At 40.4% G+C, this 16,325-nt stretch overlaps 1 protein-coding gene across 1 annotated transcript; it reads right to left on the bottom strand.

The window, feature by feature from the left end:
• Positions 1-660: 660 nt before the first annotated feature.
• On the bottom strand, positions 661-1,889 carry LOC145566587 (uncharacterized). Its single transcript, XM_081625959.1, has 2 exons — positions 1,717-1,889; positions 661-1,567 (listed from the first exon to the last, which is right to left on the bottom strand). Exons 1-2 carry the CDS (start codon positions 1,887-1,889, stop codon positions 661-663), a joined length of 1,080 nt encoding a protein of 359 aa, XP_081482085.1.
• Positions 1,890-16,325: the final 14,436 nt, after the last annotated feature.

Raw genomic sequence — 16,325 nt, 5'->3', positions numbered from 1 at the left:
ATTGGTTGTGTATGCCATGGCAAGTTGATAGGTGGGTACCACCCCGCCTATTTTGTGAATAAGCGGTCTTCAAACGATCACATTATACGGTGATGGAGAGTCTATTATCAAGAACTCTGCTCGAACATCTCGTCGCCTCGACCTCTCTCTAACTCGGACTGAGAGCTCAATTATGCTTTCCGAAGTTAGTCCGGATCCATTGAACCCGGTGACTTCATAACTCACTCTTTTCAGGTCCTTTTTATCCAGCCTTAGCTCTTTGAATGCACTAATGTATATGATGTTGGCTGAGCTACCACCATCTATTAGTACTCTATCTACCTCCTAGTTTGCAATTCTCATAGTCACTACCAGAGGGTCATCATGAGGGTAAATTATGCCTTCCTAATCATACTTATCAAATGTAGCTCGTGGCTACGGGGGAAGTGGCGACCATATTTGCTTCTCATTGTAATTTATTTGGTGGATCCTTGCTCGCAAGTCAGCCCTTGCTCTGTTCATAGCTTCACCACTGGTCCACCATTGATTACATACACCATGCCCTCTGGTTTACTGTCTCACTCTCTACCCTCGGCCGGGCCTCTGTGACCCCCTCCCCCCGCGATCATGGCCAAACCTGTCATCTTCTCTTCTCCTGGAGGAATCAGAATGTTGCTTGAACTAGTTCAGGTATCCTCGCTGGACTAAGTCCTCTATGTTGTCTTTCAAGTGTGTGCATTCATCAGTGGTGTGTCCGTGATCCTTGTGGAAGTCACACCACTTGCTTGGATCACGATTTCTATTCACCATTCTGGGTGGTCTCTGCCATTTATCGTCAGCTTTATTCACGCTGAAGATATGGGACCTCGAATAAGTGAGTGGAGTGTATTGGTCAAACAACCTAGGTATGTCTCCTCGTTTCTGGTCTGATCTTCTCACTCCAAACGCCCTACCTGCATCCCTGCAACCTTGTTCAGCTCTGTTGGGCTGATCCACCCTGGCTGTGTTCTCTGCCTGGGTGACTTCAGCTCGCTTTACTGGGTCGCTTGGTGCTTTTCTGCTCAACATTGCCCTATTGGTCTTATCTGCTTTTATGAACTTGTGCGCTTTTCCCAGCGCTTCAGCCAGTGTTTTAAGACTCGTTCGTCCCATATACGCTCTGAATAGTGAGCCCGACAACAATCCGCTCCGCATTGCTAGCAGCGCTACCTCCTGGCTCATGTTTGGGATGGTTGTTACTTCCTTGTTGAATCTGGTGATGAACTCTCTTAGGGGCTCATCTTTTCCTTGCACCAGTGACATCATCTCGGTGGTCATTTTTGTACGATCCACCAGGGTGACAAAGTGCTCCATGAACATTCTCTTCAGCTGATTATACGAGTAAACGAATCCTTTTGAGATGGCTCCGTACCACTCAGCCACCAGCCCTTCCAAGATCAGTGGGAATGCCTTACACCAGACTGAGTCTGTCATGATGTACAGTACCATGTGATTCTCAAACGCCAAAGCGTGATTCTTAGGTGTTGTAGTTCCATTGTACTTACAGTTGGGCATCTTTATTTTCTCCATCGGCTCCTCCAAAATCTCCCTGCAAAATGGGGAATCATCTAGAATAACCTGGATTTGTGCTCGCTTCCCCTTTCCAAACTTGGTCTTCGCTCAGAGGTTGGTGACTTGCTACGAGCAACTCGAGCCTCCGGGCTTCCCTTTTCTTGGGCTGCCTCATCTACGCTCTACTCCCGATTCAAGTTTCGAGCTTCTAGTTCTAGCACCTTCTTCCTCAGCTGGACCAACTCTGCCTGCTTCGGGGTGAGAGTTATAGGTGTCGCCTTCTTCGCGGCTGACTCTGTAGCTGTAGCTATTGGCGAGGAGCCTGTTACTTTATCGAAGTTGGTAAGGACTGCTGTCATAGCTGCTAATTGCTCTTTACTACACTTAGAGAAGTTTTGCAGAATGGCTGGTATATTGACGGACTGCTGTTTCTGGGTTACTAGTGTTGAAATGATGGGTTCATTATTCGCGCCTGTTGGTGGCATTCCGAACTTAAAAGAAGAACTAGACCATATCGGATCTACTGGCTTCGCCGCCGCTTTGGTTGCAGCAGACGCCGATTCGGCGGGATTAGATTTTTTGGGATATATTGGATTTGGGTTTTTCGGTTGATCCTTTTAGATCGAGGGTTATTGACGCTATTTTTTGTGGTGTTTGGTTAGCTTCGCTGATCTTAGAGACTGATGTCTATATAGCTTCCTCTCTGGCCATGGCGGTCTGTCAACTAGTCCCTTGCTCAGCTTGTGCACCTCAGGTTAGATGATCCGACCCCTCCTTCTAGCGTCAATTGTTCTAGGTGTGAATCCAAGGGTTCTGCTAGCACGAGCTGGGTCTCGTCAACGACCTCCACAAGGTAGCACACGTGAACTACCCTCGGGGGTGGCTTGAGGAACCCCCATCCGATGCTTAAGTTAGAATGTGTTCAGAGAGAGAAAGTGTACTTAGCGAGATAGAGAGAGTAGTATAACTTGTGTGTCTAACCTCTTTTCCGTTGTACTTTGCCCTCTATTTATAGGCGTACGATCTCCTTTGTGGAGAGTTATACTTGGTCAGCCTGTGGGCTGACTCTATCGGGCTGAGGAGCCCCTTCGGCTATCCTTCTAGCAGTGAGTGCGCACCCCGGGGGCCAGTCTGGGAGCCTGGTGATAGCTCAGCAGGAGCTATCCTATAAAACTCCTTTTGGAAAAGAAGACGCAAAAGCAGCCTTCTCAATAGCATAGTCTTACGCTTCATGCTTTTCCTGCTGATACTCCTCCATCATCTCTAGATGAGCCTTCCCAAAATAATAGCTTGCCATGTCAAGAGACTCATTTGCAGCAGCCTTCAGAGTACCTTTCAACCCGTCAAGTTCAGCACGACATTCCTTGTGCTTAGTCCTTTCACCCTTCAGAGCTTCAAAGGTCGCCTTGTACTTTCAATAAGAGTGTCACGCTCCTTCTTCATGGCATCAAAGGTCTTGGTAAACCCTGACACCTTACTCAACACGCCCAAGCATGATCGCAGACTCTGGACAAGCAAAGAACCACATCAGTAAAGATCAAGTAATCCTTCATCATTGTTTTATAAATTTTTTAAGGGAGTATACCATAACTGGAAGGATTGCACAACAGCTTCCTGAGTAAGGTCAGTAAAAGTATGCGTGGATTGACGTTCCTTAAAGGAAGGAAATAACAAACTTTCTGTGTGAGGAGCCAAAGCCTCATAGGAAAAGGTCATAGCATAAAAATCAACAGGCACTTCGAACTTCCTTTTGAAACCAGAAGAACGAGGTGGAGGAGGTAAAGGGAGCCTTCTTCAGCACATGTCCCTTCTCAAGAACATCTTCACCAACCTTAGAGCAAGCTATATAGCAAGCAAAAGAAAAACAAATTCAACAAGGCAGCACAAGACTACAAAGGATACAAAAAGCAATAAGGCAACCAACACACAAACAAGGCAACAACAGTCCACCAAATACACACAAAAGAAAAACAACAAACCTTGAGACATGGCAGGGGCAATTTCTTTGTCAGACTCAGAGTCGTCCAAGTTCTCAATCTGTACGACTGCTTCAGGCTGAGTTAACTTAATAAAAGACCTTTCGTCTGCACTCAACTCGTACAACTGGTCAATCAAAGATTGAGACTGGGCACGCTGCTTCAACTTGCTCACTACAAATACCACACAGATAAGCCCAAATCAACAAAGAAGGAAAGCAATACAAAGAAACAAAAATTAAAATACCTTCGGCCTCAACAGTGTCAATCAGGAAGTCAATGCCTTCACATAAAGAATCAATCCTTACAAAGAAAAACCTATGATACCACTTCTTGTCAAAGGCCTTCTCCAAATCTGTCACCAAAGGATCAACACCATCCTTCAAACAAAGACCAACCCGACCTTTACCACTAGTCCTAATAGTATAAGGATAGCAAAGATCCCTCACATCCAAAGAAATACCCAATTTTGCACTTTATAGATCAAGAATTCGTAAAATTCTCCAAGTCTGGGGAAACAATTGGTAGGGAAAAACCATAACTTTAGAGAGGAATTGGCGAACAAGAGGAGAAAAAAGGAAAAGTGTGCCCAATCACCAAAGGGTATTCAAAGAAACACACCTGTGAACACCCAATTGTGTCTCCCCAAAAACCAAACCCAATGATGAATACTTTTCGCGTCACTTGATTGTAGAATGAAGTGAAAGTGTGAAAAGTCTTGTGATGCGGTTATTTTTAGTAAAAATACTTCTTTTTGTTTTCGAAAATATTCCTTTTCATACCCTATTTAAGAAAAATATCCAGTCCAATTTAGTTTGGTCCATGATATGGGTCCAATAATTGTGTATTAGATTGGTCTCGCAAAGAGCTTTACAATGATATATTATAAGCCCAATTCTGATGAATAATGAGGAAGTTATGGCCAAATTACTAAATTGGGTATGAAATGGTTTTATGGCCCAATGATCTAGTGAAGGGCCCATTAATTAATATTCCTGAAATTTTATTAGGATTAATTCTAGTCTTCTAGAATAATCTAGAAGGTTATTTTGAATTTTAATAGAGTTAGGATTGATAATTATCTTTTGAGAATAATGAATTCGATTTGAAATAAAACAAGTGTTTTATTATGATAAAGTTGATAACACGGAGTTTAATTGCTTAATTATATTAGGAAAAGGATTCTATACAAAAGCGCGTTTTACCTTTTAAACCATCGCCAAACGACAACAACAGCGCCAAACGACAGAGCCTGTCGCCATGCGTGATCCCTATTGCTTCGCGCTGGGTCCTATCGTTCGCGACAGGAGCCAGTTTTATTCCAATTCAAATTCTAATTTTTTTCTATCGTTTCCGGACTATTTTCTCTATAAATAGGGTCGTATTTTCCCGTTTTTAGTCACCAACGATTATCAACAATCATCTAATTTTATTCTCTTCTCTCTCTTAAGCTAGAAGCTTATTCTTTCTCCCACTTTCTAAGCGTTCCCTTTTCAAATAAAAATACCACATTCACGAGTTCTAGACACACATAGCCAAGTTCGAAGTTGCCTTTGCCCTCGACGTGAAAGGTTGATAATTTCTGAGGGTTTGGTCCCAAATCTTATTTCAATTCTTTTATTAGATTTACTATTTATTATTTTCCTTGAAGTTACTAACGCGTGTATTTTGTTATTAGAAAGAGATACGAGGCATCGAAGTAAGTAATTCGATTGCTTAATTATTCTTTTGATATTGAAATCATGCTTATATTATATTGATTCTTAATATCATGTATGTTTCTAGTATCATGTTTAGATTGCTCCTATTTCTTCTATCATGTTAGTATCATGTTAAAGGTTTGAAGCTTTGATTTTTATTGTTTAGTGACATGCTAGGATTTGTTATTAATCTTGTTAGTATCATGCCTAGGATCTTGTTGGTATTATGTTGCTTGATATTATTGTTGTTATTGCTTGATCACGCCCTATCTTGCAGGTTTAAAGGGAATTTGTACTTGTAAACATGCTTAATAAGATAATTAATAATCTTGTTTAGGCTAATATGATTATAATTCAAGTGATCGCCAATAATAGATTTGTTTGTGCATTAATGTTCAACTAACATAGATCAAACAGGTTTAGGGTTAACCTATTAATTGTATGTTAGTCGGAAAGCGCACATGAATATGAGAAGAATAAAGTAAAGGCCTATTATTAGGGCAGGTTCAATCTCTTTTACGTTGAATTTGTACCTTTATCCCCGAATATCCAGTCATGGTTCAGGACCACTATGGAGTTAGCGATCTCATGGATCGTGAAGGGGTGTAACCTTCACCCTGTGAACGGTTTACAAGTTCCTAAAACTTGTTGGCGACTCTTTTGCTCTAGCTTCCTTCCCTTTGGACACCACCATACTTAAGTGTATGATCACAGTGGGGCCCAAGTGTGGGATGCTTGTAATATTCCCTACAGTTTTTTGGCGACTCCGCCGGGGAGGATTTCTATTTTAATTCCTAAAATTTATTTTGGCAATGATTTAGAATGAGTGGATGAGACTCGAAAAGTTCTAAGTATTCATGTGCGTAATTTTGATTGATATTATTGGCATATGCATAAAAAAAGTCCGCATTGGAAAGACCATCCGTAATGCGTCAAAAACATAGGATTTTTACATGTAGGAAATTTGGGAAATATCTTTCATAACTAGGAACGAAAAAATGCTACGAAAAATCGGAAAATTCAAAGAACAGAAAGCTGCTAAAGCATATAGGAACCGGCGCCGAGAAAACAGTGCCAGCGCCATGCGATGGCTCTGTCGACGTGCGACAGCAATGTCGTTTGGCGACAGGGTTATCTTCTGGCGACATGCCCTGTTGTCTTGCGCCATTTTCTTCCAATATCGAGCCAGGAATCTACCTTCTTTGTTTCGACCAATTCTAGTACTGTTCGCTGGATTCTACTTCCTGATTGAGTTTTTCTCACTTTTATGAACCCATATGTGTTCTACATATGGCCATAACCCTCTGGGAATTCATGCTCCATCTACCTAATCGAACGCTCATGGCAACGAAGGGTACATCCGAGTTTGTGAATTCACCAAACCGTAGAAACGAGTTTAACTCGCGGGGTCCCATCCATACGCGCTAACCCTTCCAAAGGTAAGGCTTCCGCGTGGTTCATCCGGACTCATAACCATGGACCCTCTTTGACCAACCCTTATCCTTGAACTTTAAAGAACTAGAGCCATGGTTAGGTTGCAAACTCATTGCATCATATTATGCTTACTTGACTACTTGTGCATTCTTTGCTTGTGCATAACCTATGTGTGTTTACACTAACCGTTTGTTTGACTTGTGAATGAGTCTAAATAAACTAATTAATGACCAAAGGACTTTTCTTAATTAATTAATTAATATGAGTCTAACTAAATTGATCAAACCTGACTTAGTACGACTGTAGGCTTATCCTTTAAGAGTAAAACACTGGAAATAGATCCAGACTACTGCTTCAGTAATGGCACATGAGTTTGGCCTGTGGCGCGACACGCTAATGTCCAGCGTTATACGACAGCATTGTCGCATCGTTCTGGTCTTGGCGTTTGGCAACAGTCCCATTTCTTAAGCGACGGTCTAGTTTTTTGCTCGAGTCCTCACGTTGAGTCTAATTAATCAATTTATTGACGGCAGAAGCTATATTTAGTCCTTAATTGAGTCTAAGAACATAGTTCCATAGTCTTAGACAAGTGTCAAAACATGTCACCTTCACTCACTATTAAAGCACACACTTTACATGTACGTTTCACCTTGACCATGTCTAGAGAGTCTTGTGTGCGCGCGTGTTTTCCGTAATTTTTTTTAGGGGGGTAAGTCGGATATTAATCCTCCAATTAAACCATACTTGTTTAAACCTTATACTTGAACCATACATGTTTAAACCCTATACTTGATTCCCAAAAATATGCACCCTATTTTTGCTTTGTCTTTTAAAACCAATAAAGTCAAAGTCAATTTGATTCAAGTCATTAAAATAAATGGTTTAATTTACAATACTTGGTCAAGAAGAGAAGGGCGGCTAATCAAGGACAACGCTTTTGTTCAAGTCTTACTTTTTGATAAACCGATTCGTCAAAAGAGAAAAGCTAAGAGGATAATGGCAACTCAAGAAGAAGTCAATGAACTTAGGCAGAACTTGGCCAATGTAATTGAAATGATAAAGGCTATGGCTCTTCAAGTCAATGACCCTGAGAAACAGCAACAGATGCAGCGGATGGAGGAAAGCTTGAACAAGCTCTCCAATGACTATAAGTTCCAGGGAATTAGCTCATAAGGGATCTTAGTGGACAAGGAGCTTCTTCCGCAGAAGTTCAATGCCAATGACATCCCTAGGTTCAAACTAACTGACAATCCTTACTTCCACTTAAGGGCTTTCGAAACCATAATGAATATTAAGGGGATTGATAGGAGAGTCTTTCACTCTTTGTTCTCTCTATCTCTTGAAACCGTTTGCCAACAATGGTTCTTTTCCCTTGACAAAGAAAAGATCTCTACTTGGGATGGAATAGTAAACGCTTTCATTGATAGGTACAAATGTAACATTCAAGTTAAAACTGACCATAGAGAACTTGAAATGTTAAAGCAAAAAGAGAGTGAGGGTTTTACTTCTTTCTTTAATAAGTGGAGGGAAACTTCTGCTAAGATGGTCGAGGTGCCTAGCGAGAAGGAATTTGTAAGGATGTTCATTAAGAACCTCCAAGAAAAATATTCTAAGCATCTAAAATATCAAAGTAATTTTAATACTTTCAAGGCCGTCTATGACATAGGAATTAACATTGAGGACGACCTTGCGAAACAAAAAGCTGCTAACAACTCCAACAGTGGCTGGAAAGGAAAGAAGAACAACAATCCTTCTTCTTCCAAACTCACCCACTCAAACAACGTTAGTACCTTTAATCTGAATGAAGTCCTCGCTATGAATAATCAAGGACAAAAAAAGCCATTTAGGAAGAACTTTACTCCTATCGGCATGAGTTATGACACCGCATTTGATCGTCTTCATACAAAAGGTCTTATAACTCCCATTGGACCATTTGGAGATCCACCAATCGAAAGGAGGACAGCTAGTTGAAACCCCAATGCACATTGTAAGTACCATCAAGGCAGGGGCCATCTTACTGAAAATTGCTTGAAGCTAAAGGAAGCCATTCAAGATCTGATTGATAGCAACAAACTTCCATTACCTCCTGCAAGCACGAAGCCAAGCATCAATAGCGCCCCACTTTCAGATTACTTGGCTATTTGTCATGAGGAAAGTAATATCGACCCATCATCCCTCATTAAACCAGTAAAAGAGGCCCATGCTATCGAAGAAGAGTAGAAAACCTTTTACGATGCTATGAGTGATTTTCCAACAGGTCAACAACCTGCCATAAAAGAGGAAGTATGGTTCCTCATACAAATAGTGAGGGAAGCAATAAAAATATGTCGCGAGGCCCTCGATCACGTAAAGATGGTTCGAAATAAACGTGACATTAAAGAGGCGACGCCTACAGAGACTACTAAGAGAAAGCCATTTTCTCTCCAAGTAGTTGAAGCACCCAAAAGGAGCGACAAGCCTTACACTCCAATCGGGACCTCTTACGCAAACATGTTCAAAATGCTCTTCGAGAGTGGGAAGATCAAACCTCTCGAGCCAAGACCATTTGAATCATTAAAAAGGATAGATAGGTTCTATTGTCCATACCATCAAGCAGGAGAACATACCATAGAACACTATTTCAAATTCAAAGATCTAATCCATGGATTGATTGACAATAAAAAGTTGGTCCAAATCCCACCAGAAAAGGATGTTAGCATCAACGGAGTTTGAAAAGTGATGATGAGGATGTCTACCTTAAAGATGTGGAAGAAACCCCACTTTCCACAATATACCCAGTAGATGACAGTTGGGATGAAGAAGATTCACCCACAGATGTACTCACAAGATCAGGGAGAGTGCAACCTCCCATCACTGCACAACCCATTCCTACTACCCAACAAGTTCCCATACCAATCATAGAAGATAACGATGTTGTCAAACAACTTAACAAGACTAAGGTCAAAATGAACGTATGGAAACTACTAGCCACATCTCGTGAGCATAGAATGGCAGTAATGGATGCTTTGGCTAAAGTAGAAATAGATTCTGAAACCACTCTTGAGGGATTAGCTAATTTTCTCACAAGAGATCTTCCGAGTCCTATTAATCTAATCACCTTTTCTGACAAGGACTTACCTCCAGAAGGCGACAAACACAATAAGGCTTTAAACCTCACAATAATCTACAAGAGAATGAATGTCCCAGTGATTCTTGTAGACAATGGGTCAGCAATCAATATTTTCCCACTACGAACTGCGAGGATGCTAGAAATAAGGGATGAAGACCTGTCTCCATCCACACAAGGAATAAGATCTTATGACGACACTCGTCGCCAAGCTCTTGGCACTATTACTATGAATGTTACCGCAGGAGTAATTGAACATGCTACTACTTTCCAAGTGGTAGATATTAAAGCTTCTTTCAACTTGTTGTTAGGGTACCCTTGGCTTCACGACCTTAAGGCCGTCCCTTCATCCCTTCATCAACAAGTAAAGGCCATATTTGGAGGAATTCCTATTACAATCGATGCTTCCCCAATGAGGATTAAGGCAATCGATAACCCTATCATAAATGTGGAACATGATGACAACGATGAAGACTTATGGAGCTTTAACACAGAAGAAGTCTCCTTAATCGAGGAAGATGAAAGGACCCCTCTTTGCTACGACCTCCATTCAAACATGGTAGTTAATGCTATGCTCCGAAAACAGGGACACTTTCCTAGAATGACTCTAGGAAAGAAGAAAGGAGTCGCAATGCAAATGAGATTGCCTGGCCTTCCTAAAGTAGATACTTTTGAACTTGGTTTTGAACCGACTCCGAAAGACTATAAGCAAGCCCAGAAAAAGGGTAATGCACGGAGAAATGCTCGTACCCAAAAGAAAGCAATCCCAATGGATCAATACCCTCTCACCCTAAATGGGAAATTCATAAGAGAGGGTGAAGATTATCCATGTTATGAATTTCTCGAGCCCTTTGTCAAAGATGGAATAAGACAACCCAATTTCGAAATCATCTTGGATTGCCACTTCTTAGATGACATCCCAACTCCTATCAATAAGGAGAAAGCACCTCCATGCTTCGACTTTAATGTCATGGGACTTCTTTTTGGGCACGAGAAGAATGAACTAAAATATGTTGAAGACAACTTCGCGCTCATTCAAACAGCATTACAAAGTGAAAGCTTTTGACCCCTCGAAGCTCATTACTCCGGAAGAGGGATTAGTCCAAGGATGGCGAAAGATGGTGAAGGTGACCACACCAAGTGGAAGGAAGATCTCCATAACAACAGGATAAGGACCCATGTTCAAAGAGTCATCTGAGTCAGAGTCTGAATTTGAGTCTTCCCCTATCGAGTCTTCAAAGTCTTTAGCTATAGTACCTCTGCCTAGTTCTTCTAATTTAGCATCTACTCCTAGGGTAGTTAGTAGTTAAATCCCAATGGACATTTCTTTATTTGATGTAATGGTTTCTGAATTCAATAACATGTCTTCTTTCGCTTACTCCTCGTGTCATTCCCTAACCCAAGATGACGAGCATTGCTTGACTAACAATGGAAGTGACAAAGAAATAATTAAAGTAATGGAAACACTTGAGAATAAAACCCTAATAATAGAAGACACTGAAACAGCGGATATCTCAAAAGATCCAAACATTAAAAGAGAAGTTAAAATCGGACTACCTCTTTCTAAAGAAGAAACAACCGGTTTAAGTAATCTACTAAAATAATTTATCGATGTATTCGCTTGGTCATATGAAGATATGCCGGGAATAAATAGAGAAATAGCTTAACATACAATACCACTAATTCCAGGAATGAAACCTGTAAAACAAAAGTTACGTCGAATGAAACCCGACATAGCTCTTAAAATAAAAGAAGAAGTTCAAAAACAAATTACTGCAGGTTTTATCAGGGTATCTAAATACCCTGAATGGGTTGCAAACGTGGTGCCAGTTCCAAAGAAAGATGGAAGGGTAAGAATGTGTGTCAACTATAGGGATCTAAATAAGGCAAGTCAAAAGGAAGAATTCCCATTACCATACATCGACATTTTGGTAGATAACACAGCCGATCACGCGCTTCTCTCATTTATGGACGGATACGCAAGGTACAACCAGATTCTCATGGCCAAGGAAGATATGGAGAAAACTACATTCATAACGCCATGGGGCACTTACTGTTACACAGTAATGCCATTCGGGTTGAAAAACGCGGGTGCCTTACTACATGACATGATGCACAAAGAAGTTGAAGTCTACGTGGATGATATGATTGTAAAATCAAAAGATCGTCCGGGACATCTAGAAGCCTTAAGAAAGTTCGTCAAAAGGCTGAGGAAATACAACACGAGGTTAAATCCATCTAAGTGTGCCTTTGGAGTCACCTCAGGAAAGCTCTTGGGATATGTCATTAGCTCTAGAGGAGTAGAGATAGACCCAACCAAGATTAAAGCAATCATGTCAATGCCGCTGCCCACGACCGAGAAACAGATTCGAGGATTCATTGGCCGGTTGCAATACATAAGTAGGTTCATATCTAAGTTAACCACGATATGTGAACCGATATTCCAGAAACTAAAAAAGAATGTGCCAGTAATATAGGATGATGAGTGTTAAAAAGCCTTTGAAAAGATCAAAGCCTACCTCGTTAATCTTCCCGTATTAGCACCAGTGCTCCCGGGAATTCCTCTTAGGTTGTATTTAACAATCACCAAAGAGACAATGGGGGCAATGCTCGCACAAGAAGTAGAAGGAAAAGAAAACGCCATCTACTACTTAAGCAAAAAGATGCTCGAGTATGAAGTACGCTACACACCACTTGAGAAATTGTGCCTCGCATTAGTGTGGGCCACGACCAAGTTAAGACACTACATGCTCATTCATACAGTTTATGTGGTATCTCGGATGGATCCACTAAAATATCTCTTCAAGAAATCTAATCTTAATGGGCGAATATCAAGATGAATAGTCAACTTAGCCCAATTTGATGTAAGGTTTATGCCCCGAAAGGCTATCAAAGGATTAGTGGTCTCGAACTTCTTAGCAGATTTCCCAATAGAAGATTCGACTCTTATACATGAAAATGAGTTTCCAGACGAAGACTTAATGCTTACAGAAGATGATAGTTGGACGTTATACTTCGATGGAGCATCAAACCAAAAGGGTTATGGTGTAGGAGTATTATTAGTGTCACCTAAAGAGGAACATGTCCCAATCTTTGTAAAGTTAGACTTTAACGTTACCAACAACGCCGCAGAATATGAAGCATGCGTGGTAGGCCTCGAAACAGCTTTGGCATTGGGAGTAAAGACACTTCGAATATTCGGAGATTCTTCTTTAATCATCAACCAAATTTCTAAAAGATGGAAAGTAAGGAGCAAAAGCTTGGATCCTTACCAAATATATCTGGAAACTCTCACTAATCAGTTACAAAAGGTAGAATACACATATATACCAAGAGAGGAAAATCAATTTGTCGATGCCTTGGCAAGACTAGCCTCGATGGTTAGAATTCCCACGGAAATTGAGCAAATGCCTTTGACAATAGAAAAGAGGCATAAACCCACTTACATTCAAGCTATAGAAGACGATGAAGTAGTCCAAGAAGAAGAAGAAGAAGAAGAATCTTGGTATACAGACATCCTCAACTATGTCACCAAAGGAGAATATCCACTTCACGCTGACAAAAGAGCAAAACGAGCGTTAAGACTTTTGGCTTCCCAATATGTGCTCATAGACAATGAGCTACACAAAAGGGTACCTAAAGGTCGAGCTCATTTGTGTGTAGGCAAAAAGGAAGCCCAAAAGGCAATGAGAATAGCCCACGAAGGAGTATGTGGAACTCATGTGAATGGCAAGATGCTAGTCCAAAAGATAATGCACGAAGGATATTATTGGAGTACCATGAATAGGGACTGTTATCATTATGTAAAAAGATGCCCTAAGTGCCAAATATATGCTAACTTGCAGCACGTTCCTCCGTCACTCCTTTACACCTACACATCACCATGGCCACTTTCAATACGGGGAATAGATATCATTGGAAAGATCACTCCTCCTGGGATAGGAGGTCATGTATACATCCTAGTAGCAATCGATTACTTCACGAAGTGGGTCGAAGCAACCTCATATGCAAAACTCACTGCCAAGCATGTAGCACTCTTTCTTGAAAGGAACATTATATGTCGATATGGAGTCCCACATGAAATGATAAGTGACAATGGAACTCACTTTCAAGCAGAATGTGAAGAATTGCTACAAAAGTATGGCATTCAACATCATCACTCTTCCCCTTATAGGCCTCAAGCAAATAGTGCAGTAGAGGCAGCTAATAAGAATTTAAAGACCATCATCGAAAAAATGACAGAAACTTATAAGGATTGGCCTAACAAACTCCATTTTGTTCTTCGGGGTTATTGCACGTCAATTCAATCATCATCAGGAAATACGCCATTTTCCTTAGTCTATGGAATGGATGCCGTACAACCCGTAGAGTTAGAAATAACTTCCCTACACATTGCATTGGAAAGTAAACTCAATGAAGTCAAATGGATTAGAGCAAGATATGACGAGCTAATTCTACTTGATGAAAAATGACTAGAACCTCTTCATCATACCCAATGCTACCAAACTCGTATGGCTAGACACTTAAACAAGAAGGTCAAGACAAGAAACATCAAAGTAGGAGACTTGATGTTAAAAGCATTAAAGAAAAATGTTCTAGACCCAAGAGGCAAATTCAGGCCTAATTGGTCAGGACTATACATTGTCAAAACTATCCTATCAGGAGGTGCCGCAAAGCTAACTGATATGGATGGCAATGAATTCTCAAGTATGATAAATCTTGACCAACTTAAGAAGTACTACCTATAATTACTTGAGTAAGATGCTCAAGAGAGCTACGTCTGGCCTGATTCCTAAGCAACCCTTTATAGGGTGCGGCCACTTTAAGCTTCATAAAAATTAATTCGCCAACAACAAAACGACCGACGCGCAAGAATTAAGTCTAGTGCGACACACTGCAGCTATCGCACAGCGACAGGAAGCAGCGCATCGCGACAATCACAACGTACGACGACAAATTCAAATTCGCACCGCCAGAATTTCTGCATCAATCTGGGCAAATTTCGGTGTTTTCCTGAAATTTTTGACTTCCGTACTCGAATAATTCTCGGATATTATTCAAGACGTTTTCATTGCTTTAATAAAATTTTAAAAAGTAAATTTAATTTAAAAAGCTAAAAATTACATTAATAAAATAAAGTAAAAATTACATTATTGATGGTATTTCAAATAAAGCTTAAAAATAAAATTGACTTAAAATTAAAACTGTCTAATAATTTGAAAGTAAAGCAATGCTCTATACTGTCTTTTCTTATCTAATCCTTTTCCAGTTCTTGCCTGCCTCTTCTTCGTCATCCATCACCTTTGCTAGTAGGCATCCTTTAGAAGATCTACACTCGATTTTGGTATTGATGGTTTCTCCAATAGCCATTATACCGCGCTTCTTTTCAACCCACACTTTTTTTTTTTTCTGAAGAGTCAGCTTTTCTTTTCTCTTTACCCTTAGTAGAACTTTTCTTCTTAGTCATAACAGGAGTCTTGAATTCAACTCTTTCACCCAAGCGCTCCTTAGGAGGAATTTTCTTATTCCCTAGGCGATCCTTCACATTGGTCTTACTCAGCTTTTGGATCTTGTTCTTGTCCTTTTGAGAACTACCAAGCAGCCATTGCTTCACATCCCTAGACAAAGAAGGTAGGACCTTTTGGGTAACAACTTCCCATAAAGGTCTAGCACACCAATAATCATCAAATCTCTCTACACCCTACGAAACGAAAAATTCATAGGGACGACGGAGATCACCAGATTGAATAGTTTGAGCAAGACCATATTGTCTTCTTACCCTAGAAGGGTAATAAAAGGTCAACTCTGATAAGCTAGGAAGACGGCAAAAAGGTTGACTGTTGACACCGACCATCTTCTCAATTTTCCACCAAGGAACAACCCACTTGATGGCAAAGTCACAAGTTTCAAAGATTCTACTCCACTCCCGGCAACCCATCTTTATGGAAAAGAGTTTCTTCCGTCTTACAAAGCAATTTTGTGTATAGTTGTCAGCATTGTCAGGAGGGCTAATTAATTCAAGCCTCTCCATTAGCCACATCTGCAAAAATTCAATGCAAATAATTATTGTTACTATACAAAGTTAAATATTTTTGATTTCTGTAATTAAAAGTATTAATTTTCTACCTGTAATAATATTGGAGAACCTCGAAGAGGTGCTTTTAGATTCCTTTTTAATTCATCTAAACCTAGCATAGTTTCTCCAACAATCAAAGGCATTGGATTTCTACCTCATTCAATTTGCTCCATGACAGATGCTAAAATCGCTTGGCCCTCATGAATATTACCACTAGTGAGCAGATATTGGCTCGACATGCAAAAAAGGAAGGCTCTCCTCTTATAAACATGAAAAGACTCGGAGGGTGGTCTGTCAAAATAAAAACGTGCAAATTCCTTCAAATTAACCACGTTCCCATGCACTATATCTTTTAAGTCCGTATCCTTAAGGTTAAGGAAATGCTCAAAGTCTTTGTAATAATACTCGCTCACTTTAGGAATTACCACAAGATTCAGGAAATGGAAGCCTAGAATGGCTCCAAATTCTTCCGGTAAAGGACAAATTTCATCATAACCAAGTCT

The sequence above is a fragment of the Chenopodium album genome, chromosome 11 (assembly GCF_948465745.1).
Source record: "Chenopodium album chromosome 11, dcCheAlbu1.1, whole genome shotgun sequence".
NCBI lineage: Eukaryota > Viridiplantae > Streptophyta > Magnoliopsida > Caryophyllales > Amaranthaceae > Chenopodium > Chenopodium album.
This window is presented reverse-complemented; position numbering and strand designations above follow the sequence as displayed.

Excerpts from the sequence above, each read along its gene's own strand:
- LOC145566587 (XM_081625959.1), bottom strand. The coding sequence starts at position 1,889 with ATGACAGCAGTCCTTACCAACTTCGATAAAGTAACAGGCTCCTCGCCA. Across the intron at positions 1,568-1,716 it reads GCTCGAAACTTGAATCGGGA|GGAGATTTTGGAGGAGCCGA; the intron begins GTAGAGCGTAGA and ends CCCATTTTGCAG.